This window comes from Xiphias gladius, chromosome 15 (genome assembly GCF_016859285.1).
Source record: "Xiphias gladius isolate SHS-SW01 ecotype Sanya breed wild chromosome 15, ASM1685928v1, whole genome shotgun sequence".
Lineage (NCBI taxonomy): Eukaryota > Metazoa > Chordata > Actinopteri > Istiophoriformes > Xiphiidae > Xiphias > Xiphias gladius.
In genome coordinates, this window is record NC_053414.1 from 5,618,754 (window position 1) to 5,645,822 (window position 27,069).

At 46.9% G+C, this 27,069-nt stretch overlaps 1 protein-coding gene across 1 annotated transcript in view; it reads left to right on the top strand.

Moving 5' to 3' along the window:
* The window catches only part of cacna1ab (calcium channel, voltage-dependent, P/Q type, alpha 1A subunit, b), a 187,309-nt gene extending 167,943 nt beyond the window's left edge, over positions 1-19,366 (top strand). The window contains exons 46-53 of the mRNA XM_040146391.1: positions 1,792-1,913; positions 3,275-3,410; positions 5,258-5,371; positions 8,244-8,261; positions 8,839-8,874; positions 15,105-15,315; positions 16,644-16,897; positions 17,720-19,366. Of these exons, the coding sequence (XP_040002325.1) occupies positions 1,792-1,913; positions 3,275-3,410; positions 5,258-5,371; positions 8,244-8,261; positions 8,839-8,874; positions 15,105-15,315; positions 16,644-16,897; positions 17,720-18,448 (1,620 nt within the window). The 3' untranslated portion in view covers positions 18,449-19,366. The remainder of the gene's footprint in view (positions 1-1,791; positions 1,914-3,274; positions 3,411-5,257; positions 5,372-8,243; positions 8,262-8,838; positions 8,875-15,104; positions 15,316-16,643; positions 16,898-17,719) is intronic.
* The last annotated feature ends 7,703 nt before the right edge of the window (positions 19,367-27,069 follow it).

Consider the following 27,069-nt stretch of genomic DNA (forward strand, 5'->3'; position numbering starts at 1 on the left):
CTCCGTACCTCTGATGCTCTCCCTTTATCCCTCCAGGAAGAGATGAGACCTTGACTTATCAAGCTCTCCCCATTTGGTCAATCCAGGTCGATTGTCACCAAGTTTCTTTAACCGAGAACCACTTTCTCCAGTCTGTGTGTTCATGAATCTGTCTGCCTGCCTGTCTGATCGCTGTGGTGGTCGGCGGGATGTTGAGTGGAGGTTCCTGTGACCAGTGGCTTTGTATGTAACCAGTCAGTCCTGAGACCACGCACTGATATATATGCCAGTGCTGAAACACACTCCATTAAAGCCGGTGTCGGTGTTCAGTGTTCATGTTCTCACCATAATCCATCGGAACGTCGTACCGTGAATTTTCCCAGGATGCGTCACTGGTGCCAGCCGGCGCCAAGCCATTCCCCTCCTCGGCACAGGAGATGACGCCTGAACAGGATTAGACACAGCTCTGACAGGCTCTAAAAGGCTGCACTTTTACAGCTGTATTTTCTCCGCCCGATCACTTGTGTCACATGTTCAAGGGAGGAGATAGAAGGCTTTCAGTTGAATAGTCAACAAGTCAAAAAGTCATGATGAACCTCTGAGCCTTTTTTTGACCAGGCGTTGATACTTCATTCACTCGTAACAGCCACCAAATTTTTTTTGTGCTTAGATAATGGCGGCTTTTTAGTTAGCTAACCGAAGCTGGCCGGCTCGGGGCCATCTGTGGCACGTAGTGCACACATCTTATGTCCAGTGTGTACTGTGTGTCACCATAACCTACATTAGGCAATAAATCTACCAAATCAGGCCGCTAGCTTAGAACCTTTGGCCTACTAAGAGGATCTACAACCGCATCACTGTCCCGGTATCTGCTCCTCCGTGACGACAATAGATACATTTGTTACCTCAGATTTAAGAAGCAACTGCAAAGCCTCTATTACCACCTGCACCGGTCAAATCACCACCCTTTCTAAAGATCTGTTTGACTGGTAAAGCTATAAGTATCTGTATTTTTTTATTTTTTTTTTTTTTTTTATGCAACGTGTAGCCAGACAAGCTTCCTGTCCAGCAGATCAGCCTCATGTGTCCGAGGAGGTTTGGACGTGTATCTGTTTCTGAACAGGCCTCGATCCATCTGAACTCATTTAGCATTCAGCTTTTAGCTTGCAGGCCGTGGAGGGACATGACACATGCTGTAGCAGTCATGAACCGGCACCTTTAAGCCAATCCTGAGAGGACTCCTTTGCCCAGGATCCCCGGGGAGCAAAGCTGCCTGACCTCTGACCTGTCTCATGGAAGCAGAAGTTGCTTTTTAACACAACTGGTTCAGGATCAGATGTCTACTTCCCACATGACGGCATATTACTCAAAAAATTCTTGGCAGATGAAGGATTGCACAATTATTTTTGAGTAAAATGTCTTTTTAATGATGTGTTTCACGAGTATGCTAATCTGGTCCAAGACCTGTGATTTAAGAGCAATTTTACCTCAGATGGTAGAAGTTCCCCTCTGACACAGATCTGAGATCAGCTTTCCCTCCTTGAACGTTAATCCAAAATGACGTGAAGAAAAAAAGCCAAAACACCACACACGGAAGGCAGTGCCCCTTTGAACACTAGTTCAAGGTGGTCAGCAGATCCCAGATCAGTAGTCTGCCAGGGCACTTTACCTCGGATACCCACAGCCCTGTGCTTGCCAATGGCGCCCCCGTGTGGGTGCATGCTGCGAGTGCATCCTGTGTTTGTGTCCTGTGTCTGCCCCCCTGAGTGTGCCTGATGCCAGCCTGCAGGCCATGTCGTGTATCTCACACAGAACCGAACGCCATTAATGTTTCAGCGCATGGAGCCGCCCTCTGAGGTTGGGGGCACGGATGGCCAGGGGGGCCAGGGCGTGAATGGCCTCCCCAGCACCCAGCCGGACAACATCAACAGCATGTGAGTAGAGTGGGGAGGGACGGGAAGCCAAATGCGCTGCACTGAAACGCCTGACACAGCACAAGACATATATACATACATACATACGCACACATATGTATAGATTTCCTATTTATGTACAATGTACAGTATATCCACTATATATAAACATACTCCGTGTACATCACGTAAAGAGTTAAACATTTTGCCCTTTGGTCAGATTCTTAGGGACAAGTGTTTTTTAAATGTTACTTAATGTATCAAGAAAGTATCCTGGTGAAGAAAAGTTAAATTTGCACCGGCTCAACATCCCCACCTCAGGTGCAGATTTTGAGACGACATTTGGTTGCTGTGGTCCTTGTTGGCGTGGTGGACTCTGTGGTGCACGAGACCTTTCTCACCGCCTCCGGCTGAGCGTTCAGTTTCGCGTTGTCGCGAAAGTCCACGTTTCCGTTGCCTAGGACTCACTTGAAATGACCTCCCCCGGATCATCAGCTCCCAAACAAATTGGAGAGGTTGGAGAGGGAGTTCGCTTTCATGTGTAAATAAAGTGAATATGATCTCACGCAAAAAACTGGATCTTGAATATCAAATTTGTGTAAAGTCTCACCAGAGTTGGGGGTCACTTAAAATTGAAAAATCAGGAATAGGAACTTTTTAAGCTCGACACCTTTTTTTTTTTTTGGTACATATTGTTCACCCAGATCACAGATCAGTGTTTGGAGTGAAAAGTGTGTTGTGAGTACACACATTCCAAGTCCACAACTGAGTGAAAAGGCAAAGTGACTCCAAACCCTCATACGTACATGTACTACATAGTACGGTACAACACACACACACTCTGGATCTCTCTGATGCACTCACTTGTTTGCTTCTGCCAGCTTCCGTTGCTTTTGGCTATGAGAACCTTTGACCATGTTTTTCAGTGATGTGCTTTGTCTTTTTCTTTTGTTCTGCGCCAGAATGTGTTTTTCTGTTGTCTGTTTCTGAAGGCCTCCTTAGTTTTGTGTGAGCATCAGCTACGTAGGCAAAGAAAATGTCCCCTGGAAATAGTACGAGGGCTCTTTATCGGGGTGAAGTTGAACTGAGTGGGTTTTTAAAAAAAAATCTGTTTTTGTACAGAGTGCAAAAGTATGTGTGTGTGTTACTGTGCGAAATCCAGTGGTTGCTTCTCTGACAATTAGTCAAGTTTTGAGAATCTTAGTCAAAAAAGAAATTTTCCCTGTTCAACAATCGTCTGCAAAGAGATTTAACAATTAATCAGGAAACTATTTGATAGATTGGATTTGATAACTAATGGATCGTTCAAAGATACCCTATGACTGATTTTGTAATTCCCTGACTTGTGTGTGTGTGTGTGTGTGTGTGTGGGCGGGTGCCAGACCTCCCGAGGGTGGCATGACTGAGAGCCAGTCGTGGGTGACGGCCAAAGCCCAGGAAATGTTCCAAAAGACGGGAAACTGGAGCCCCGACAGACCCTACCCCGACGATCTCCACGACAACCGGCACAACCCCCAGGTATGATGAACACAGTCACGCATGTTGTCGCCACGGTAACCCGCCAATTCGAGCCCATCTAGCCTCTGCGCTCACTCAGACAGTTTACAAACAATAATCAATAAGGTCTTGGGTTCGGCGAGGATTTCGCTAGCAACAGATGTTGAAGATACTAGTGGGAAACACTGCGCGGGAGTCTTTCTGCTGCAGTGCATATACTGACAACCTCTCTGAAGCATCACGCTTATTACATATGGACAAAACCTGACATAAAAGTGGCAAAACTGTAATTTCCACCTGCCGAGTAATTATACAACTGGAGGTGAGAAAACAATTTTCTTTTAAGCTTAATTACTTCAGCTTCTTATAGAACCTATTGAGACTGTTTACCTATGAATTTAAGGCTTAATCTTTTTCTCCAATGCCCAATGCCCTTAGATAAAAGTTGAAATAATCTAAACCTGTAGCTCTTACTACTCTCAGTATATAAGAGCCAGAGCTTGATGCAAAAGAGCACAACCTTTTCTACAGAAAGTAAAGACTAACTAAAGCCAGTGTTGAAATGCGAGTGAATGAGTGGAAAATAAAATCCCCTGATTTTCTTTGCTTCTCCGGGTAAGTATTTTATTTGAAACGATTTTTTTCTGATACATATCTAACCTCAAAATGGCTTGGATCGGCATCTCGGGGCCAAAAGTCGGTCAGTCAGAATCCAGGGGGCCCTAATGTGTTTTCAACCGGAGTCGTTTCTGATAAGAACGTGAGAAATTGTCACACCTTAATCCAGTGTCCCATCGCTGGTACGAACTGACTTGGCAGCTCCAAACTCCGTGGTAACGCCCCGTTTGAGTGTCCTTTTTGGGGAAAAAGGCCTGAGAGCTGTTAGTCCTAAATCCACTCCGTCATCCCCTGACACCAAGTTCTTGGCAACCTCCAATAAATTAGTCTTATCCGAAGTGCCGGATGTTCCTGCTGCTGTTGCTATTACTCCAGCAGACAAGCCTGTAGTGTCTCTCTGTCTTGAGCTCTTTCCATTTATTCCAATCTCCCTACCTGTCTCTATTTCTTTCTTTCTTCATCCTTCTGCTCGAAGTCCACATCTCCTCTATTCTCTCAGTCTTACCGTCTTCCTGTTCCTTGATTTTTCCTGTTTACTCTTCAACCTCCTCTTGCGTCAGTGGCTTGGAGTTGGTAGATGTGTTTTATGATGTACACCCTTTTCCTCCTCACTGCCCCTTACTTTCGCTTGTCTGTTGGGATGTCCCTGCTCCCCAGCGCCTCATCTCTCTCTTCAATCCCACGACTGATGTACAAGGAGGTATCTGGATTTGGATTTTGAGGCCATGTACAGTACTGTTTGGAAACAAATGGCAGAAATTTTCAGATGTTCTCCCGGACCAGTTTTGGATCGTTTGGTTGGCAGTTTGGTGCCAGGGAAGGTCCTGATGTTTCCAAACATAAATCCTTTTTCCAATGTTGGGGTTTGGTTTTGTGCCACACCACAGAATGAGCATCCATATAGAATTCCAATTCAATTCAACAGTATTTTAACATTAGCCACAATCTCACAAATACAGAGTATTAGGCTATGAGTTCCTATAGTCATAAACTGTTCTAATCAAATTACAAAGGTTGCGAGAGATACTTTATGCAGCAACAAGTTGCATACATTCAGACGTAATTGAAGTTTTTTACACATGTAATTGAAAAGACAGTCAAAAGTGACAGTGAACATAATAAACTTTCTTGATACCTCGTTGAAATGTATTTCATGGCCCTCCCAGCTCGGTTAGCCCCTCCCCCGATAAGCCGACGAGCCCCCTCCATCACCAGACAGTGGTCACGCCCCCTCTCGTTGTGTTTTACAGACTGTAGAGATGAGGGAGATGGGGCGGGACGGGTACTCCGACACTGAGCCCTATCACCCAATGGATGGGCATGGGCGGACCCTCTCCATGCCCCGCCTCTCGGCAGACAACCAAGTGAGCACTTTCATCCCACCGTCATCGCCACCGTCACCCATTGCCGTCATTAGCATTGTCCGTTATTAATGCTTGTTGGCGGTGAGGGCAGTTGAAGTGAATTGGAAAAGTCTCTCCTTGCATCCCAACAGAGTCAGAAGCAAACCACAATAAACCAAAACACCCTACGTACTGTATGTGTACGGGTATGTTCAAAAAGATTCCTTTTTCCTGTGTTTACATATGAATACATCAATTCGTTTGATATGCTCTTTATTTATTCCTCTCTCTATCTCTTCATTTGTGTTCTAGATAATCTATATATTTCTAATATTTTGATACACTAATGTATTACAACATCGGTATTGAAATGTCTACCATTCAGACAAGTGACTGCACAAAGTACCATTAGTATTACTGATTAGTTTTATTATTCGAATTTATATATTCATTTATTTTTATAAATATTCACAATATATTTTTACAATTAATGATTTTTTAAATTTTATTCATAGTTATTAAGCATTTATCTATTAAGTATGTATTTAACAAAGTAATATTTTCATCTTTCAAATTGTTTCAAGGGGTTGTCTCTAGTTCTCTGAATGGGGAACACGGTTTAGGATGCAACACAAGATGCAAAAAAGCTGGGAGACTTTTGTAAAATCACTTCCCCTTTGCCAGGTTTTCCCCGTTTGTCTTCCCTCCCTGTCTTCCACCATCCCTCCGACCCTCACACCCTCACCCTCCACTCCTCCAGCATCCGACCCGCCGCCGCTCAGCTCTGAGAAAAATCCCCCCCTCGGAGCAGTACAGTGGAGCCTCATGCCAACTTGCAGCATGCGTGGCAGGGGTCAGAAGGCTGGATAAGTGTCCTAGATATGTATACAAATACATATCTAGAAGCCCTATATGTATAGAATGTATTGTCCCTTCCAACCCTGTCCTGTTCACCACACCGTTTCCATCAAATCCTTGGTGTGTCTGTCCTGCGTCAACTGTGGCCAGAGTTAATGTCACTCGTCAGCAGTGAAAATGATAGAATACGAAAGACTCACCCAGTGAAGTTCATGAGTGTTTCTGCAACATTTGAATACAAACAAATATACAGGCACATGGCGGCCAAATTGAGCTCCCGTAAACTGTAGGTTGTCAATTCATTGTATTCTGAAATAGTGCGTAGGGTGAACTGTGTGATCTCAGTGGGGTCAAGAGTATCACATTACCGCTCAATTTGACACCTAACTGAAGCTGTGTGTGTGTGTGTGTGTGTGTGTGTGTGTGTGTGTGTGTGTGTGTGTGTGTGTGTGTGTGTGTGTGTGTGTGTGTGTGTGTGTGTGTGTGTGTGTGTGTGTGTTTCAATCCCAGCCAAAACTTTCTGTCGAAGTTCATTAACTGGCAAACAAGTTGAGTTAGCACGAAAACAGACTCACGCTTTACTTAGCAAGGAAACAAGTTTTAGATGCAAAATCCTGACTTTGTGCACACAGACGCTGAAATCGACTTCCACAAATCTTTCCAGCGTTGGCAGAGTCTCGGCCTGTGATTTCTAACAACTTTACAGCTGGTTTACAGCTCTTCATGGGATATACCCACATTTGGCTGTTGGCTGTTAGGGTCATGTCTTCCTCACAGTTAAACTCTTTTAAATGAAAAAATAAATCAATAAAGAAATAAATAAAAGCTGATGGTCAATGCAAGGCCAAGTAATGTGATGTTACGGTACAGAGGGCAGGGTCTACTAGGATGACGCTTCACTTACAGGTCAAATCCACAAGTGTTTTTTTTGAGGCTGGCTAAGACACGCGTTGGTCTCAGCGTTGCTCCGACCCGGTCTACACCCACTGTACACATCAGTCCCCGCGGTTTGGGGGTCGAGTGCTGCTCGAATTTGTCCTGTGCCTGCTCAGTATGTCTGTCAGCAAAAATCTTGCACACTTTTTATGACGGCAACGGGAGCTGAAAATTAACTTCTCAAAAGTTCTCGGCCGTCGTATATTTCAGAACATTTTCAGAGCAGGAAATTACGGAGCCTCTGGCTGCAGTTGCACACGCACGTGTTCACGCGCACGAGCATGGCCGCACACGTCACCGCATCAAGTCGTGTTGCTCTCACTTTGGTATGTTGGTTTCTCACCGACGTGTTTCTGTGTGAGCATCAATAGCACACGGTAGGAGATCGTATAAGAGGACTGTGGTGAAGAGAAGGTGTTGGTTTCCTTTCTAGTAATTCTTAATATTTCATGTTCCTAACACAGCAAGTGAGAATATTTCGTAAAATCTCTGGCTTGTGCTGCTTTACTTCTCTTTTACTGTGGACAGTCAGTGACACTCTGAAATCTGAGGAGATGTGCAACCAATTATTAGATATTATAACGATATTTGGGTTTATATTAACGTGTCCTCAAATTAAAGCTGAAAAATCAGCACTCTAACCGTAGTTATTGCTTCATTTTAAAATCTAATGTGCCGGTGGATCCCCACGGGCTGCAGAGCACACCTGCCTCTTCAGATGGCGAGCGGACAGTCAGTTCTCCTCGCTGCTCTACATGTTTGGGGCAAGCTCCACCCATCCGGTAGTCCACCCCCATTAGAACAAAACACTTGCTGACCACAGCTTACTGCCTGTAGATTTCGACACCAGCATTTGCCCGGCAACAGTCCTGAAGCACACGGTGCAAAGCCTTTGGTGTTAATACAGGTAGACGCTACCTTGAAATAACGACGTGTGTAGAAATAATCAGGACGTTACTCGACATGAAGAGAGGCAGACTGCCGTGGGAGTATGGAAAATGTCCCGTGTGTGAGAGTGTGTGTGTATGTTGCATATACAGTATATGTGTATGTCTGTACACTGTTACTTACTGTCTTCTAACACTGCTCTGCCTTACAGAGAGTTCATGCTGTTTCGGTAAGTGTGTTTATGAGTGTGTGTGTGTTTATGAGTGTGTGTGTGTGTGTGTGTGTGGGTGCACATGCATCTTACATTGTCCTCTGTCCCCTCTCGCTCACTGCCAGACCCCCCTCGCTCTTATGTGTGTGCATTGGTCTCCTTAAAATTAACTGGGTCCTCTCGCTCTTCTCTCTCTGTCCCCACACATTTTTTTAATCATTTCTTCTCCTCCTTTTAACTCTGTATCTTTTCATCCGTCTTCATTTTCTCCTTTCCTTTCCTTATTACATGTCCTGCATCTCTCTCATCCCTCTCCTTCTGTTTTTCTCTCCCCTCCCTCCCACAACATATTTATCTCCTCAAAACAATCTCATTATCCTCCCTCTCCTCCTCTCATCCTTCATTGTTTCTCGTTCTTTCTCTCTGCCTCTATTCTCTTTCGGTCCTGGCGGCTATGCTACGTCGGGTCCACGCTCTGTGCGTGCGTGTGTGTGCGTGCGTGTGTGTGTGTGTGTGTGTGTGTGTGTGTGTGTGTGTGTGTGTGTGCTACACTGCTCTGCTCTACGTATCATCTCTGTGTTTGCCTGCTCTGCAGCGGAGGAGACACAGGCCCCGCGGAAATAACCTCAGTGTATGTACCTCTCTCTCTATCGCTCTCTCCCTTCCTTTCTTGATTCCTCAGTCTCTGTCAGTCTTCTTTCAAACTGGATCTGCAACCAAATTGTAGTGTGCTGGGTGTGTTTTGAGCTGCGGCGAGACAGTTAAGGTGGTGTTAGTTGGGCTGTCAGTCACTAAATTGACTTTCTGACAGGTCCTGGAAATTTTCAGGAACCTTTCGTAATCACCAACACCATCCACTTGGTATTCAGGACGGCTTAAATTTTGATACTATTCGTGGGCTGCATTTTTATCAGCAGCCATTCAATATGTTGTTTGCATTCGCATTCTGTACAGGCCAAGATTAAAATCCTCAGTCAGACGGGTGTCGAAATGGATAATGCACACACCACACTTGGTGCACAGTGCCAATGAGCTCAGGTTTTGTGAAAACAATCTCTCTATATTCTTCGAAAAGTTCTCTCTCCATTTTCAGCCCTTCCACTTTTCCTGCGCACATTCGCCGGAGACCACCGGGGTCCGGCGTACAGTAAAACACGCGGAGCACAGAGCGCCTGGGACAATGTGTTTGCCAGTGCACACTCAAGGGGTTTTTAGGCAAGCGTATATCCGCATTCTGGCTAGCAACACATCGATAACCCGGGTGGTAAACGGCCTCCCAAATTAGTGACAAATAAGCGGCAGACCTAGTTTCCAGCTGCCCGGGAGAGCGTGAAACCCTGGTCATCAGAACTGACCCAAAACCTTGGCGGGCGTCCGCCATCCCCGTGCACAGCTGTCGCGTGCGTGTGTGTGCGTGCGTGTGTGTGCGTGCGTGTGTGTGCGTGCGTGTGTGTGCGTGCGTGTGTGTGCGTGCGTGTGTGTGCGTGCGTGTGTGTGCGTGCGTGTGTGTGCGTGCGTGTGTGTGCGTGCGTGTGTGTGCGTGCGTGTGTGTGCGTGCGTGTGTGTGCGTGCGTGTGTGTGCGTGCGTGTGTGTGCGTGCGTGTGTGTGCGTGCGTGTGTGTGCGTGCGTGTGTGTGCGTGCGTGTGTGTGCGTGCGTGTGTGTGCGTGCGTGTGTGTGCGTGCGTGTGTGTGCGTGCGTGTGTGTGCGTGCGTGTGTGTGCGTGCGTGTGTGTGCGTGCGTGTGTGTGCGTGCGTGTGTGTGCGTGCGTGTGTGTGCGTGCGTGTGTGTGCGTGCGTGTGTGTGCGTGCGTGTGTGTGCGTGCGTGTGTGTGCGTGCGTGTGTGTGCGTGCGTGTGTGTGCGTGCGTGTGTGTGCGTGCGTGTGTGTGCGTGCGTGTGTGTGCGTGCGTGTGTGTGCGTGCGTGTGTGTGCGTGCGTGTGTGTGCGTGCGTGTGTGTGCGTGCGTGTGTGTGCGTGCGTGTGTGTGCGTGCGTGTGTGTGCGTGCGTGTGTGTGCGTGCGTGTGTGTGCGTGCGTGTGTGTGCGTGCGTGTGTGTGCGTGCGTGTGTGTGCGTGCGTGTGTGTGCGTGCGTGTGTGTGCGTGCGTGTGTGTGCGTGCGTGTGTGTGCGTGCGTGTGTGTGCGTGCGTGTGTGTGCGTGCGTGTGTGTGCGTGCGTGTGTGTGCGTGCGTGTGTGTGCGTGCGTGTGTGTGCGTGCGTGTGTGTGCGTGCGTGTGTGTGCGTGCGTGTGTGTGCGTGCGTGTGTGTGCGTGCGTGTGTGTGCGTGCGTGTGTGTGCGTGCGTGTGTGTGCGTGCGTGTGTGTGCGTGCGTGTGTGTGCGTGCGTGTGTGTGCGTGCGTGTGTGTGCGTGCGTGTGTGTGCGTGCGTGTGTGTGCGTGCGTGTGTGTGCGTGCGTGTGTGTGCGTGCGTGTGTGTGCGTGCGTGTGTGTGCGTGCGTGTGTGTGCGTGCGTGTGTGTGCGTGCGTGTGTGTGCGTGCGTGTGTGTGCGTGCGTGTGTGTGCGTGCGTGTGTGTGCGTGCGTGTGTGTGCGTGCGTGTGTGTGCGTGCGTGTGTGTGCGTGCGTGTGTGTGCGTGCGTGTGTGTGCGTGCGTGTGTGTGCGTGCGTGTGTGTGCGTGCGTGTGTGTGCGTGCGTGTGTGTGCGTGCGTGTGTGTGCGTGCGTGTGTGTGCGTGCGTGTGTGTGCGTGCGTGTGTGTGCGTGCGTGTGTGTGCGTGCGTGTGTGTGCGTGCGTGTGTGTGCGTGCGTGTGTGTGCGTGCGTGTGTGTGCGTGCGTGTGTGTGCGTGCGTGTGTGTGCGTGCGTGTGTGTGCGTGCGTGTGTGTGCGTGCGTGTGTGTGCGTGCGTGTGTGTGCGTGCGTGTGTGTGCGTGCGTGTGTGTGCGTGCGTGTGTGTGCGTGCGTGTGTGTGCGTGCGTGTGTGTGCGTGCGTGTGTGTGCGTGCGTGTGTGTGCGTGCGTGTGTGTGCGTGCGTGTGTGTGCGTGCGTGTGTGTGCGTGCGTGTGTGTGCGTGCGTGTGTGTGCGTGCGTGTGTGTGCGTGCGTGTGTGTGCGTGCGTGTGTGTGCGTGCGTGTGTGTGCGTGCGTGTGTGTGCGTGCGTGTGTGTGCGTGCGTGTGTGTGCGTGCGTGTGTGTGCGTGCGTGTGTGTGCGTGCGTGTGTGTGCGTGCGTGTGTGTGCGTGCGTGTGTGTGCGTGCGTGTGTGTGCGTGCGTGTGTGTGCGTGCGTGTGTGTGCGTGCGTGTGTGTGCGTGCGTGTGTGTGCGTGCGTGCGTGCGTGCGTGCGTGTGTGTGCGTGCGTGTGTGTGCGTGCGTGCGTGTCCCTCCGTGTCCCTCCGTGTGTGTGTCACATGCGTGTTTCACTTTGCTGCATCGCCGCAGGCTGGGCCAACAGTGAATGACAAAAAGCATGGACCGGCCCGCGCAAGGGGACCGGCGGCGTGCCGGCGCGTCATTAGTCGTGCATGCCGTGGCGGAGCAGAGTCTCGCCGTGGATGTGATGGACAGGAAGCGGTGTACGAGCATGGGAAAGTGTGGCTCTAAGCCGAACGCTGTCATTCAGTGGCCTGAAAGGTGGCGCGAAAGTTGGACAGAGGCAGAGTGGAGCGCTCAGAAATGGGCTGTGTCACGTTCAACACTTCTGTCTGTCTTTAGTTGGGTGACATCATGGTTGGTAACTTTTCAACGCGTGATTTGTTACAACAATGGATGTAATGTAAAAAGGGATTCAGCCAACAGCTCATTTGGACACGCGAGTCGCCAGGATCATAGTGTTACACTGATATTTTTAGGAATTAAGTAAAGATGATTTTTTTCTGTCTTTTGAACCTGTTTAATATAAGACCAGTTTTATCCCCAAATAAGCCCGACACACATGTATACATCTAAACATCTGTCTGGAAAAGTAGTGCATTAATGGTGGTTGTATTAATATTAGTGGAAGTAGTAGCACTAACAGTAGTATTTTAAGTACAGTCTTTCTTCTCTCTTATAACATTTTAACTTGTTTAAATTGTCTGTTCTTGCTTTTGACTTGTTTTCAGCTCCTCAGTTACTCATGAACTTTGAGATCAAAGTTCGTGTATAAAAGGTGCTGAACTTCATTTAAAAAAAAAAAAAAAAACAGACTAAAATGCTATAACGGAGTCACACAGCGGACTGGAAAAAAAAAAAGTCTTAACACTGAGTTTAGCTGAGGTCAGCGCCAGTTTGAGCACCGAACCCAAAAACGTGCTAGCCTTGCTCTCTCTAGTGCCGGTGCAAAGATATTCTCAAAAACATAACATCGATATTTAGCTGTTTTTCCTTTTTTTTTTTTAAGATCACAACCAAAATAGATTGTTTTGATAAAATCCTGCGTTCGAGTTGTTATTAGATCCCTAGTTACGACACATGGAGCAGGGAGGCTTGCTGCCAACACAAATGTTGAAAAGGAACATGCGTGTGTCATTCCAAAATAGACACCCAGAAAATGTGAAAAGTAACACATCCTTTTCAAGCGTTCGCACGTGTGTGTGCGTGTGTGTGTGTGTCTGAGCATATTAAGTGCATCGTGTGTGTCAACGTACAGTACTGTGCTGCCGGCTACCCGCGGGGCATGCATGGCTTGTGTCCGGCCGCTCGGAGAGTGTGCAGACTGCTGTCTGCGCGCAGTGCAGCTCCTCTCATGACGGTGACTCCTCCCCTGATTGCCTGGGTCTATGTCCGGCCTGCTGCTTGCGGACCGACGCGTGCTTGGTCCTCAGGTTGACGCGAAGCTTCCCCGGGGGGGGGGGGTTCAAAGTGCCGGCAGGGTCCGGTCCTGGTCGGAAGAGTCTGGTACAAACCCAGCAGGAAAATCACACAAGACTGGTTCCCGAATCGTTAAACTGGAGCCAGCTCTATTACACAATTTGCTGTGATTTACTGTCCACCTGACGTGTGTCTTGATGTGAAAGCACGGCCACATTTGAAAAGGAATAACGCTTGAGTAAGTACGCTACTTTCATGTATTAGATATATACATACAGCACTAGGCAGGGTCAAATAGATTCCTATTGAATGTACAGGATAGGAAGTTACTGTAACTTTTTTTTTTTTTCTTTTTTAACCCGCTCCCCACGTTGTCTAGTTGATTCTACAGTTTACCAGCCACCTTTACAATTGTAAAAGCCGAGAAGGCCAACAATGACTCTCTCTCTCTCTGCGCTAATGTCACCAGGACCAATCGGCAAATCCGAAATTCAGGCCAACTGCGCCGACCAAGCTCATCATGATTATACGGCTGTCCATCAATTCAGGCCATGATCCTGAATTTAAATTAACAGGGAAGATCTTAACACGCAAGCCCGTCGTGTTAAGATCCCATACCGTGACAACTTTAAAAGGCCTTTGAAACACAATAATCCATTCGGTCGGATCTTCCCGTTGGGTTCTTGCAGAGCTTTTTGACCAGGCTCTAAGGTTGTGAAATGTCAGTTTACCTTATCCACATGGTTGCCATATCTCATTTATATCATACTCAGTGTTGGGAAACCTATATACTTACATGAGACCCGAATGACCAATTCAGGCAGTCTTTGGACAGAAATATATTGATATTCTCTAAATCTGGCATTTATGTGATGCGTTGAATAGGATGAAATAGCTACAAATATCTAAATCAATTCAAGTGGAAAGCAGTTTGAAAGAAACAAGATTATGCCGATCCATGGGTGAACATTTAGTCAGATGTTTCCCTCCGAATCAGCAAGATTCATTTCTTCTGCCTGTCAGCTGTTCCAGGCTTCTGTAATATTTATAATGCAGCAATGTGCTTATTCTTAGCCGTGCCTCCCTGAGTTGTTAATAAAAGCTTCCCCTGTCTGCTGTCTAAGCTGATGTGTCTTTATGTATTAAAACTAGTTCTATATACATATCTGTAATAGATTCCAGATACGTGGAAAAAGGTGGAGGTCGCATATGTCCAATCATCACTTCTTCAACCAAACTCAAACATCTGATGTTCTTTTGCCGCTCTGATGATGTTTCGGCTTTGGCATCGAAAAACATTCCGGCTTTCCAATCTGAGTATGATCTAAATGAAACATGGCCGCCAGGTCCAGCAGGCTCCTCTGCCTTGTGCATGTGAGGCATGGTTTCTCTTGCCCTCCTTCACGCTTGCTCTCCGTCTCTCCGCCCCTCTCTTCTCTCCCTGTCACCTCCCTTTTATCTCTCTGCCTGTTGCAGTCCTCCGTGGTTCCGGTGGAGAAGCATGTGCTTGCCGAAGGCTTGACAGTTAGGGATTTCAGGTGCTGCGGGCCAAGCTACATGAATGCAAATACCGTGAGCCGATATGTGACTTAAAATGAGTCAAACAGTACTCAGAAACCATCTTAGTGTTTTAGTTTCAGCTCATGGGGGTGCAGTTCGCCACACAGGACAACACAACACAAAGTGGTCGTTTTTGCAGAACAACACGCAACCTGTGAAAACCTGAATTGTCCTAGTGTGGTTAACCACCGCCCACCTAAAGCAAGAGATATTGGTACCGCTGTTTGACCCAGGTCAGATATTGTCTATCCAGTAGGCATATGTACATGCAGGAATGCACGATCTGACAGTCAACCACATGCAGCTCTGTGGTAGTGTCATATGCTCCGCAAAAGTCAACGAAGTGAGTGTTCAAAGTGTCCTTCTCACAGCTGAGGATGGACTCCACCAGTCAGGATGCATTAAGTCTGACTTCTTTTCTCCTCTCTTCCTGTCTCCCCCCCTCCCACTATTTCTTATCTCTTTTCACATTTTCTCCTCCTGTCACCTCCTCTCCTGCCTAATGTCCTCCCTGTCTGTCCGTCCCTCTCCCTTTCTGCTCTCTTCTCCGTCCCCACAGACCATCACCGACACCAGTCCCATGCGTCGCTCCACCTCCAGCCTGGTCCACGGGCGTACGGGCCGGGGCGTGAGGCTGGACGACTACTCCTTGGAGAGGGTGGTGTCCGAGGAGGGGAGGCACGGAGGAGGACGCAGGCACAGGGACCGGAGCCACCGCACCTCACAGCGCTCCCTGACCAGATACACTGACGCGGACACGGGTGAGCCACTCATAGTGGTCGTCTATACGCTACCTTTTAATGCCTACCTAACATCAGACCGGCATCTCCACATCTAAAAGTTTATGAATCTCAATTCGAGAGCAGGCCCCCTCCATTGGCGTAGGCTTGCTCTTGCACAGGTAGGTGGTGTGGCTGTGGGACAATGTCTGTCAGTCAGCTGGTTCGTCACTTAAGACCAGAGTAACATCTGAACAACTAAATTAGATGGACAATGTGAAGGTGAAGGTTTCCACTTGATCAACGGTTTAAAATTAAAGACAAGACCCCTTAAAAACTACTGACAGAAACACTGTTAGCTTGCTAACTGTGCACATCCTTACATGCTAATGTTAAAATTAGCATGTAAAATTACCCAGTGCGATAATCACACTAAGCGCTGTTGCTAACGCTAAACATTCTGTGTTACCCTAGCGTTAGCATTAGCATTTTAACATGCTAGCATTTGAATGACCACGTGGCATTTTGGACTGAGAACAAATGCTAGCCCTCAAAGAAAATAAAAGTAGATGGCAGGATTTCCATTGGGAACACTGACACATGTATCGTAGCCACGATATTGTATTTCCCCAATTTCACAGTGAACACGCTGGCATTGGACAGAAAGTGATGATGAAACGTCGTCACGGTGGCTTTAATTTAAGTGTAAGGCGAACGCAGTTGCAGTATGCACTGCCGCTTTACAGCTTGGTCAAGGGCAACTCATTAGCAGTTGTCCAGGCAATTAAGAGCAATCTGTACATTTAAATAGGTACGAGAGTAGATTTTTTTCATCATTTTCACTAAATTTTATGCAAGTCAAGTTGTGGCACAAAGAAGTCCTTGAAAAGAACATTGCGCCAGCAGATAGCTCACTTCATCACTCATTTGCAAGTGAAAATTGCATGCTTCAGCTGTAAAGCTAATCCAACACGGATGGCACAGTTAAACTCTTAATCCCCTTTATAATTGGAGAGCTCTCTAATCTGATGGAGAATCCTCTCCTCTGCTTCCCAGACTCCGTAGTGATGATGGTGTTTTAAATTGCTTTTCCTTGCTCTACATTTAACTGCACAAGTGTTGTGGAGTTTTGCTTGGATATACCGTATAGGCATTTATATTTTATGTTGCCTTTTTCTGTTTTAATGTCAATTCCTTTCGATTCTGCTACTTGTTTTACCTTGTTTTCATTTAAAATGCCTTTGCCTTGAATCATTTATCCACTACAGCAACTTGGAGGGAGATGTCGTAATCTTCATTTTCTTCATCTTCGTCACCTGGGGCTGCACATACCTGAAACAAAATCATGAGTTGTTTTGAATTTACAGATGTAAACTGAGATATCTCCTTGCTAGGGCTGGGCACAGACCTCAGCACCACCACGCAGTCAGGTGACCTGCCGCCCAAGGAGCGCGAGCGGGACCGCGGCCGGACAAAGGACCGTCGTCACCATCATCACCACCACCATCACCACAGCTCCATGGACAAGGAGCGCTACGGTCCCGACCGCCACGACTATCCTCACAGACATCCCCACGACCGCCACTGGTCCCGGTCGCCCAGCGAGGGGCCTGACGGACGCGGTCACAGACAGGTGGGCTCCAAAGACACCAAGATTAATGCCGAGGGTCGTAAAATATTAGGGACAGATTCCCAAGATGGTCCCATACCATTTTTTTTCCTGTTCTTTCTCATTATTTTCCACATTTGTAGAGTACCTTTTATATAAAGCTTTTCGCTCAATACAGGTCGGAAGAGAGCCCTAGTAGCCTTGAAGTTGTTCTTTACTGTCATTATGGATATTTCAGTGCTGACGATGGTGCTTTACATCATACCTAGTTATAGTACTCTCAATCTGGTAGTCACAGTAGGGTAGGCTTTTGCGGGTTTTGTCAAAAAAACTTAAAAAAATCAAAAATCAAAATGAGCTGTGTTTGACAGATCTAGATTTTATATGATTTAATCCCAGTGGACCTGTTATTATCAGTTGAGCACAGAGGTGGATCATTTAAGAAAAGATTGGTTCATTACTTCTGAAGTGATCCTTATCCTCTGCCTTTTGCACCCACCAGAACAACTGTTCTTTTATTCAGTAGCAGTTCACACAAAGTAATTTCACATACACTTACTTATGGATATCAATCTCTCTTTTTTTGTGTTATGCTTTTTTCTTTGTCACTGTTTCTCTCTCTGTCCATTTTTCTTCAATGTGACGTGTTGCTTCTTGGTGTCAATTTTTTGCCTCATCACTACGTTTTTTGAATGATTTTCAATGGTGTTTATCTCTTCTCTATCTATCTATCGATCTATCTATCCATTGATCTATCTATCTATTCACCACCCCTCTACTCTGTTCTGGTCTCTGTTGTTGTTGTTGTGGTGCGTTTTGATTTTCCTTGTTTACATTTTGCTGTAGGGCAGTAGTTCGGTGAGCGGCAGCCCGGTCCCCTCCACCTCGGGGACCAGCACTCCACGGAGAGGTCGTCGCCAGCTGCCCCAGACACCTGCTGTCCCCCGTCCACATGTCACCTACTCCCCCGCTGTTCGCAAGCCCAGCTACGGCCCCCCTGGGCCGGGCCGCCTGCGCTCACCCTCCCCCCGACACTTCTCCCCACCAGATCACGACAGAGGCTACCACCACCGACCCCCGTCACGCCACGCCTCTCCCCACCACGGGGGCTCCTCATCCCGACACGGTTCACCGCGCTCCCCCAGGCACCAGTCCCCACGCTCGCCACTCCACGGTTCACCTAGGTCCCCTCACCGAGGCCGCTGGAGCGGGCCTCCACCTGGGGACAGCCTGGAGGGCGATGGGCCCTTCTACGAGCATGATTACGAGTACGAGCGGCACCACGAGCCCCCTGCCTACGAGCAAAGCCTCTCCCATGGCAACCCACACCCGCATGGGGGAAATCCTCACCCGCACCCACGCTCACCTAGGACTGCCCGTCACGGGCCCCCTCCGCCCCCTCACCCGCATCCACGCAGGGTGCCCAATGGCTACCGCTCATCCTCACCTTCCCCGCATCGACGGGGACCACCTGGGGTACCCCCCCACCCGCACCACCGCCCCCCCCACGCCAGAGGGCCTCGCAAGGGCCTGCATGAACCTTACAGTGAGACGGATGAAGATGACTGGTGCTAGCGACCACAGGGAGCGAGGGGTAAGGGCAGGAGAGGAGAAGAAGAACAGCAGCCTCCAGTGCTCTGGCCTTGGATATGTAGACTTTTAATAAAGTGGTGGTGGTGGAAATGTTGGGGGGGTTGGACGCCCTAAAAACCCTCTACCTTCCCCCCTCGGACTCTAAATGAGAGGAAGGGGCAGAGGGGAGGGGTTTGATGGTGCTGCAATAGCCTTTTACACATTTTGTGTAAGACTCAAATCAGTGACAGAGCATCACATGGATACAATGAAAAAGAGACAGCGAAGATAACAAGGGCAAAGCCTGGGCACAGTTTACCTCTGCCTCTCTCAGTCTCAGAACTACACGTCCCAAAATTCTCTGCTTGACCAGCAAGGCCAGGCCGCAGGAGGAAGAGAGAGGTGTGGGAACAGAAAACAAGGGAGAAGCATGTCACTGTAAAAAACGGCCATTGATCATTGCAGTTTACGAGGCCTGAAAGCGCTTCTCCCAGACTGACACGTGATGGATTGGTTCCGTCAGATGTGCGCTATCCATCGCCGGCCAGTCTGCCAAATGTAAAAGCCTGAACACGAGTCGGAACGCAGAGTCCACCGCTTTGATTCTGCTCCTCGACAGATATGTTTAAAGAAAAATAAATAAACAAAAAGCCAGGACCCCCCCTAACCCTTACATGCCAAGCTATGCCTCCAGAAAATCAAACTTGAACAATGAAGAACAAAATGAAACTTTACATGACAAACTATGAAAAGAAAAAAAGGGAGAACAACCACTTTATCTTTAACCTTTTTCCTTTCAAAGGGACAGAACCAGGAATCTCCGCCTATACTGCAAAAACCAGCCAATCTCAGCGCTGGCTGATATTTGATGAGTTTTATCATCTCTGTTTACTGTTAAAGACCCACTTAATGCTGACGGAACTGGTGTGACATCGCTTCCTGTCCGGCGGTGGTGGTAGCGGAGGGGGGCGGGGCACGGTGTGGGCTCACGCCCCGCTTGAGTGCACTGTTGGGGGGGGGGCGGCGAGCTCAGTTAACCAGAGAAGGGAGTCGGACACTTCGTAAGGCCCCTTCCTACCCGGTGACTCATCTCAGCGCGCGGCGAAGGATGACCTGACAGGAAATGACATCACGCAGTTGCATGGGGCGGAGAAGAAGAAAGGAGGGGATGGGGAAAAAGACTAATTTCTTCAGTATTTCTTCTATCGATTACTTCTCCTTCTTGTTCTTCTTCGGACATTGGAGCTTGGTTCTTCTGTTGCATTCGCTCAGCCTCCTTTGATCTTTTTCAGAGTTCAAAATTTGATGGAAACCTGCATGATTGATTAAATACATACTAGAGAGGAAACCTAACTGGTGTGGGTGGGACCTGGGGGCTTTATAGGAAACTTTGCATTTAGGTTTACAAGAGAAGTTCTCTTCTTTAAGACTCTCTCTCTCTCTCTTACATCTCAGACGTAATTTTCGGTACACTTTTGACCGGGACAGGCTTTGACAGTCGGCTAATTTGTTTGTCTCATCTTTCTGCCGATACAGTTACAGTTAAAAGCAATGTTTCTACATCCTGTCAAAATACAGGAAACGCTGCAGGATCCCATTAAAGTTTCCTGGTGTTCTTGAGAAAACAAGAGGGAGAAAGAGTGGAGAGTAGCGGACTTCTTCCACACTTGATTTATTATTGTTAATGATGATAGTCTTATGAATAATGATATCACTGTCAATGCAAAATGACGATGACAATGATGATGATGATACTGATGATGATGGACTGATTGATAGAACTGTTGCTGTAGATTTGTTGTCATGTTATTTGGAGTTCAAGTAGGCTATGCTATGTCCATCTTGTTTACATTCTTTACGTTTTTATTCCCGCCGTTTATTGACGTTTACCGGGTTCCTGATGCCTTCCTGCAACGTTTCGGGGCGATGACGGCTTGGGAAACATTCACTTTGCAGCATTGCGTGTTGTAACGCAACTCTTAAGATACACTCTCTCTTCAGAATGGTAGAGTTGGAGGTCAGGGGAGTCTCAGTACCTGACTTGCAATGATTCATCGGGTCAGTACTCTTGTCAAGCCAACCCAAAGATCAAGAATTCATGTTCAGAGCCTGGGGTATTGTAGTTTATTGAGAATGTAGAGGAATTTTGGCAAACCTCTGCATTTTACACTGCAGAGTTGATGTACCAAGGTTGAATTCTTCCACTTGCAGCCAAAAAAAACTACAAATCTCAATCTCTTCCCTCTGTTCAGCTCTGTAAGTTTGTAATGAGATTGGTTGCTAGCAGTGACAGTATTGGTGGTACAGTGTTGGTGTGAGTATTAGGTGGTGTAGTTCTCTTTTTTGCCACCGGGGAGCAGTTATCAGCACACATCATCCGCCCTGCCTTCCCCCTCTACAGGACAGCCTCCGGGCCGCATCCTGGTTTCTAGACCTGGAGTGTAACCTCCTCTTATACCTTATTCTTTATATCTATGTAAGATATACAGACACAGTCTAATCCTAGTCAAGAAATGTTGGATGTAGCCTGGGAGACGCCATATCTGTCCCTTTGTCGGTCTGTCTTTCTGTCTGCCTGTGCCAATGCTGACCCCCCTCCAACCCCTTCTCTCAGGTCTGGATAACCGCAGAACAGTCACCAACTCACCAATCCAATCGTGCGAGGTTGTAGCAAAGCTGAAACCTCCTCTGCCAAAACCCACTTCAGTATCCGCCAACTTCTCTTTCCTCGTTTTTCTTTTTCTTTTTTCGTCCATTTATTTTAACATCTGTTCTTTCAGCTTGCCAGAGAGTAACACTGGGGACACTAAAGGCAATAAAGGACAGAAACACTTAGGACTATTAATTTCATCCTTATTGTTATGAGGGATAACAATCATTGACTATTCAATAACTCTAGGACAAGATGATAAAATATAGATAAATATAGGTGATAATCAGATTAATCTAGATATAATAACGTAGATGTAGTTATAGATAACAGACAGAGTATAATTAGAGTTTCAGATATTTATTTATTTTGCATACCGTTCATGCTCATGAGACGGATGACGATCTAGCTACTCTTGAAACCTCGCAACTGTTTTCTTTGCAGTCGCAGAAGCCAGAAAACGAAACCCCATTTCACACGTTTTGACTCTATGCAGACCTCATAAGCATCATCATTGTATTATTTTGGAGGAGAAACTGCAACGCTGTGGTACTGTGAAACGGATTAGTGAAACTGGAGCAGGTGGATCTGACAAAACGTGAAGATTGACACCACTTTTGCACACATCACTTGACATCACACCCACAATGAAACCCCTTTCTTTCATGGCCCTCTGTCGCTGTCTTTTTTCCCCTCATTCCTCCAGCTGATTCCGTTTCCCTCCCCATCTCTCTCTCCTCTCCCAAAATGTGTTGCCTCCAGGCCTAGTAGTTGAGCATAGCATAGTGATAATGGGGATGGGGGATTTCTTTTTGTTGATTGTCTCTTTGTTTGGCGGGAGTCGAGGGGCGTAAACCTGAAACCCCTCTGCTTTTACTTCCCTTCTCGAGAGGTTACGGCTGGCGGGGAAGCTTCCCCAAAACCCCCCTACAGAGCCACAGTGCCTTCTGTATCAGAGTCACATTCGTCACCCCCCAAATCCCCTTGCCCAACGCAGCTCCCGCCCGTCACCTCCTTACCCTCTGTAATAGATGAGATCGACCATACTACGCCTTAAAAGTCGAGTCCCACTGGCTCCCATGCTAGCATAGAAACAGGGAGAGCGGTGATTTTGAGACTGGGCCATGGTGAGGAGATAGCCAAGGGGCTAAACTTGACATAGAGTAGGGACATTAATATCACATCTGGGATGGGCTTAATCACTTTAAAATTCCCAGTCAAACATACAAAGATTTTTGGAAAGGTTGCCAAAAATCAAAAGAGATCTACAGAGAGCCTTGTGGTTTTGACTTTTAAACACTCACAAATGGTCATTGTCAACCGACTGCTGCTAGCAGGCTAGCCCTCTTGGCTTCACCTCCCTGTTGGGCGTGGCACAAGGGCGCCATTTTGTGTCCATCCCGGAGATGTCCCGGGTCCAGTTTCAGGCGGTGTAGTGAGAGGTTTACAGAGGTGCAAGGCAGTTTGCTTATTTCTCAGGTCCCTCTAGAGTTAGGTAGCTAGATAGTTAGACAATGTAGGGAAGAGTCAGCTAGTAAAACAAGCAGGCCTCGGATTGAGTTATTGTATGGTTTTACCTGGCATGGCGTCAGACGTTGCAACGCTGACCCAACCCCCTCCGCCCCGCCGACCCCTTCTTTCACTAACCCACATTACACACTCCGACCCGTCAAGTCCCCATTAACCGCCTGCCGAAAACACCAACGCTCAACACCCAAGAGTGTTGACAGACAGGCAGGAGAAACCCGCCTTCATTTTGGCTCCACGACACCACACGCTTGTCCAGAATTGTAACAGCGGATCCAAAATGGCCGACACACAACACTGCCTTTGTGTGAAAGCATGTTGCGTGTGTACTTTTCCGAGAACTAATCCCATTCTTCGGAAAACAAAGTGAACATCTGATCTGTTTTTTTTTCTTTCTGTCGTTGTTGTTGTTTCGCCTATTTTTTTGAACGGGGTTAGGGGGGATTGCAAGGTTTTTGCTCAGTCATGGCTTTTTCTCCACGTCTGCTTTCTGCGTCTTCACATCCAGCTTCTGTCACCCATCCGTCTTAATCTCTGACTAATCTTCTTCTTTTTTTTTTTTTTTTTTTCATCGATTCCTCGTTCTGGGACGAAGGAAAAAAACTAACAAACGCACCGAGCCATCCATTCAGTCGGATGTGAAATTGTGTCAGCGGGTGAGGGGACGTGTCAACAAAAACACGAATAAGGGCTCTTTAAAAGAAAAAAAAAAAGTAAAAAAGTCACAGTGGGTTTTAATGTACAGTAGTGCTGCCAAAAGTTGTGCTTATGTAGCTGAAGCCACGCCGTGGTCTCCCCTTTGTACAGCACTAGATGTGTGCATGTGTGTGTGTGTAGGGGGGGGTCAAAAGGCAAGAGAGAGAGATTTTAATGACATAGGGGCCCTGTTTAGGGAAGGGGGGGAGTTTGGTGGGGGGGCGGAGGTCGTGGTGATGTTAACACACAATTTCACAATGGCACTGGACCACTTTTCGGGCTCATCCTCATTCATTGCGCGCGCTTGGTCCCACTTTGAGGGGGGCGGGGCTACTGCGACAGGGAGACGTTTACTGGTGCGTATGTGTGTCGGTGTCTGTGAGAGTGTGTACAGGTATTTTGAGTTGTGTATGGGAGGCTGTTTTGAGCTGAAACTGATTGTTTTCGTTACTGTTTAATCTGGCAATTTATTTTTATGATTAATTGACTGGTCGTGCAGCCTGTGAAGTGTCAGAAATCTTTTTCTTAAAAAGGCCAGTTTAGTTGTTATAGGACTATGGGTGCGTATTAGATGTTGAGCTAAACCCTGCGCAATTACATAGATGTGTTTTCAAAAATAGGATAAGGCTAATAGGATAAGTTACATAAAGGAAAGAATAAGAGCTGTATTTTCCTGAGGGAATGTTTTTGTGTTCAAAATTCTCAGTATACATGTAAAATAGTAAAGTAAAATAAAACGAGAATAGAACAAAATAATTCAAATTTAGAATAAAATTAAGTGAGTGCAAAGTACTAGTTACGTATGTTATAAATGAATTAAAATCAATTTTTTAAGAACAGCACAGAAAAGTGCATCAATGTTACTGTGAAAATACAGTAAGTTCGCACCTTAATGTTGTTTAATGTGCACTGCCCTTTAGAAATAAAGAAATAACCGTAAACGTCAGAGTTTCCTAGAGCCCAAACTGACATCTTCAAGTTGCTCGTTTCAAAAAATCTGAAAAAAACCCAGAGATTTTTCATTAGCAATCATATAAAACAGAGAAAAAGTAGCAAAATCCTCACATTTGAGACGCTACAACCAGAGAATGTTTAGCATTTTTCTTTGATAATTGATTTCAGTCATTGAATCAGTTTCACTTTATTTTCTGTTAGTTCATCAGTTAACGTACTAATCGTTTCGGCACCGAGTGTGTGTGTATGTGAGTGAGTGAGTAGACTTGCATGTGTTTGTCAGTTTATTATCTGTGTGTGTGTGTGTGTGTGTGTGTGTGTGTGTGTGTGTGTGTGTATGTGCACGTGTCCCGACACCATCGGCTACACAGTGATTTCTCCATCGGAGACAATCGCAGCACCCACACGTAAAACTTTAATGTCCTCATCGCCATCTTCATCCCCCTTCCTCCCCCACCTTTGCTTACTTCCAGCCTGGTTGGGCGCGGATGGCGTCGGAGGGTGGAGGGGGTCAGCAGATAATCACGCCATTTGTCTCACCCATTCTCTCCCTCTCTCCCTTGCCATCTGTTGTATGTTTCGGCACTGTAACTCTTGTGTATATAATCCATAAAGTTTCTGAAAAACTGAAGTTGCTCAACTGAAGTTGGTTCATTCTGACTCATCTCGCTGTGTTTCAGTCTTCTTTCTTCTCATCATCTTCACATTGACTTCATCTTTTTCTTTTCTCTCCTCGTCCTGGTTCTCTCCACCACATTGTACATGTAATGCCATTCATGGACACAGGGTGGTGGGATTGAGCTTTCACCGTTATCCCTTATTATGAAAGGTGTACACTATGTCTGTGTGTGCAGTGTAGGTTGAACGAGTTCATATGCTTGCGTGTGTGTGGGTGTGTTTCGTCTGCCAACGTCCGTCTGCAGAGTGTGTGCATTGGTCTTTGTGTACATCTATGGAGCCCAGCAGGTTTCAGGACTTCATTTCTACTCTGTACCCTAAAACAATTTAATTTGTTCTCTAGAATAAATGATTTGTCTGGACAAATTAACAAAAGAGAAACAATGTGCAGTGTTTAAAGCTGCACTAATCAGTTTTGGCCAGTAGGCGGCGCAGAAGATCTCAAAAACGAGCTGACAAACCCAAAGCCCTGATACATTATGACCTCAAGAAGTGGTTGTGGCTAAAGTTTTGGATAAAAGTTTGCTACCGACGCATCCAGCAGACACAGAGCAACATTAGCAAGTCGTTTCATAGTTGTGTTGTGATAATATGTTTTAGTTTTCACTTTCACAAAAAGCAGAAGATGGATACATTACGAAATTGACGGGAAAGGGGAAAAAAACAAGGGAGACCAAACGGTAAAAACAAACAAACCAAAAACACGCAACACCAGAGGTTGCGATGATAATGTGCAACGAGAACAGTCGAGAAAATCCCTGCAGCGTAACGGCAGGGACACCGGGCTCTACGTGGTTCAGATAAGAAATCCGACAGCACTCTCTGCCAGCCTTTAACAGCTGATACTTCTTTGTCAATGCACTGCAGTAAAATGTTCTTCCTCGCGGCATGAGTGAGAATACAGTGCATTCAGTCTCATTTTTAGCTCTGCTTTGGTCCACACCAGCTCCTAAGGACATTCCAGGTTCTTAAGCTGCCCGATGTTTGCCGGCCAGCTGCTGAGTTTTGCCGTTCGGTGCTGGGCAGAGAGTGGACAGGGAGAATTGTAACAGCCGATGACTCCCGCTCTCTCATCAACGGGACCAAATGCACTAAATCTGATAACCTATTGATACTTTTCTTTTAAAGGAACAAGCCCGGTAACACGTGCGCACCTCTAGCCCACAGCCAGAATCGCGAACTTTCCGGGTGCACCTTGCTAACACTGTCCATTTGAAGGCAGGACTTGTTAATGCAGAGGAGTAAATTATTCATTTGCGCGCACAAGTTGTCAAAACTTACACCCCTGATACTTGTCGGGCTCCGGACCTCTCTGGGCTGATTTACAGTAAGCTGGTTTCTCAGAGACATGGGTGGATTGTCTCCTGCTGTCTCCATAGCAACCCCTCAAGGCCCCTCTCTCCGTTTCCATCTCTCTCTCTCTCTCTCTCTCTCTCCCTCTCTCTTCATTTCTCTCTCCGCCCTCGCTCCGTTCTCCATTTGTTTTTATAAACATCAACCGAGTGGAGACGAGTTGCTTCCAGAAGATTTCTCCCCAGCGCATAGCTCTCCCCTCCCAACGTCAGCGTCCCGGACGCTGCAGGCTGATCTCTCCGAAAACATCTCAAGGTGCCACAGGATTAAAAAAATCAGATGGATCTTTTTCTTTTTTTTTTAAAACCCTTTGTAGCTCGGACTTGAATATTCCTCGACCATCAAAACATGAAATTTAGTGTCATGTCTTTATGATTAGTGAGGGAGGATTTTGGAGTCCTTGAACCAAACTGGAGGAAGTTTTTTATTTATTTGGCTTTCGTACTCGATTGGTTTGAATTTGAACAGGCCAAAATCTTGGACTAAGTCTTGGTAACCTTATTATTTGATAGACCCAAAGGTTGAGGTGTCAAAAGAAATTTGAGTCCGATTCTGGAAACTTGAGCCAAAGATTGGGGACATTTCTGTCTCTTCTTCTCTGGTATTCCCATTAAACCCATGTTTTATCCTACAATTTACTTCAAGTCACTTTACAGTAAGGAATATCAGTATATAGCCTTCATGTACTTTATCTGCTACCCTTTTCCAGCTCTATGATGCTTAGGCAGAACCGAGTGAAACTGTCAAACCAGGTCAAAGAAGCCAA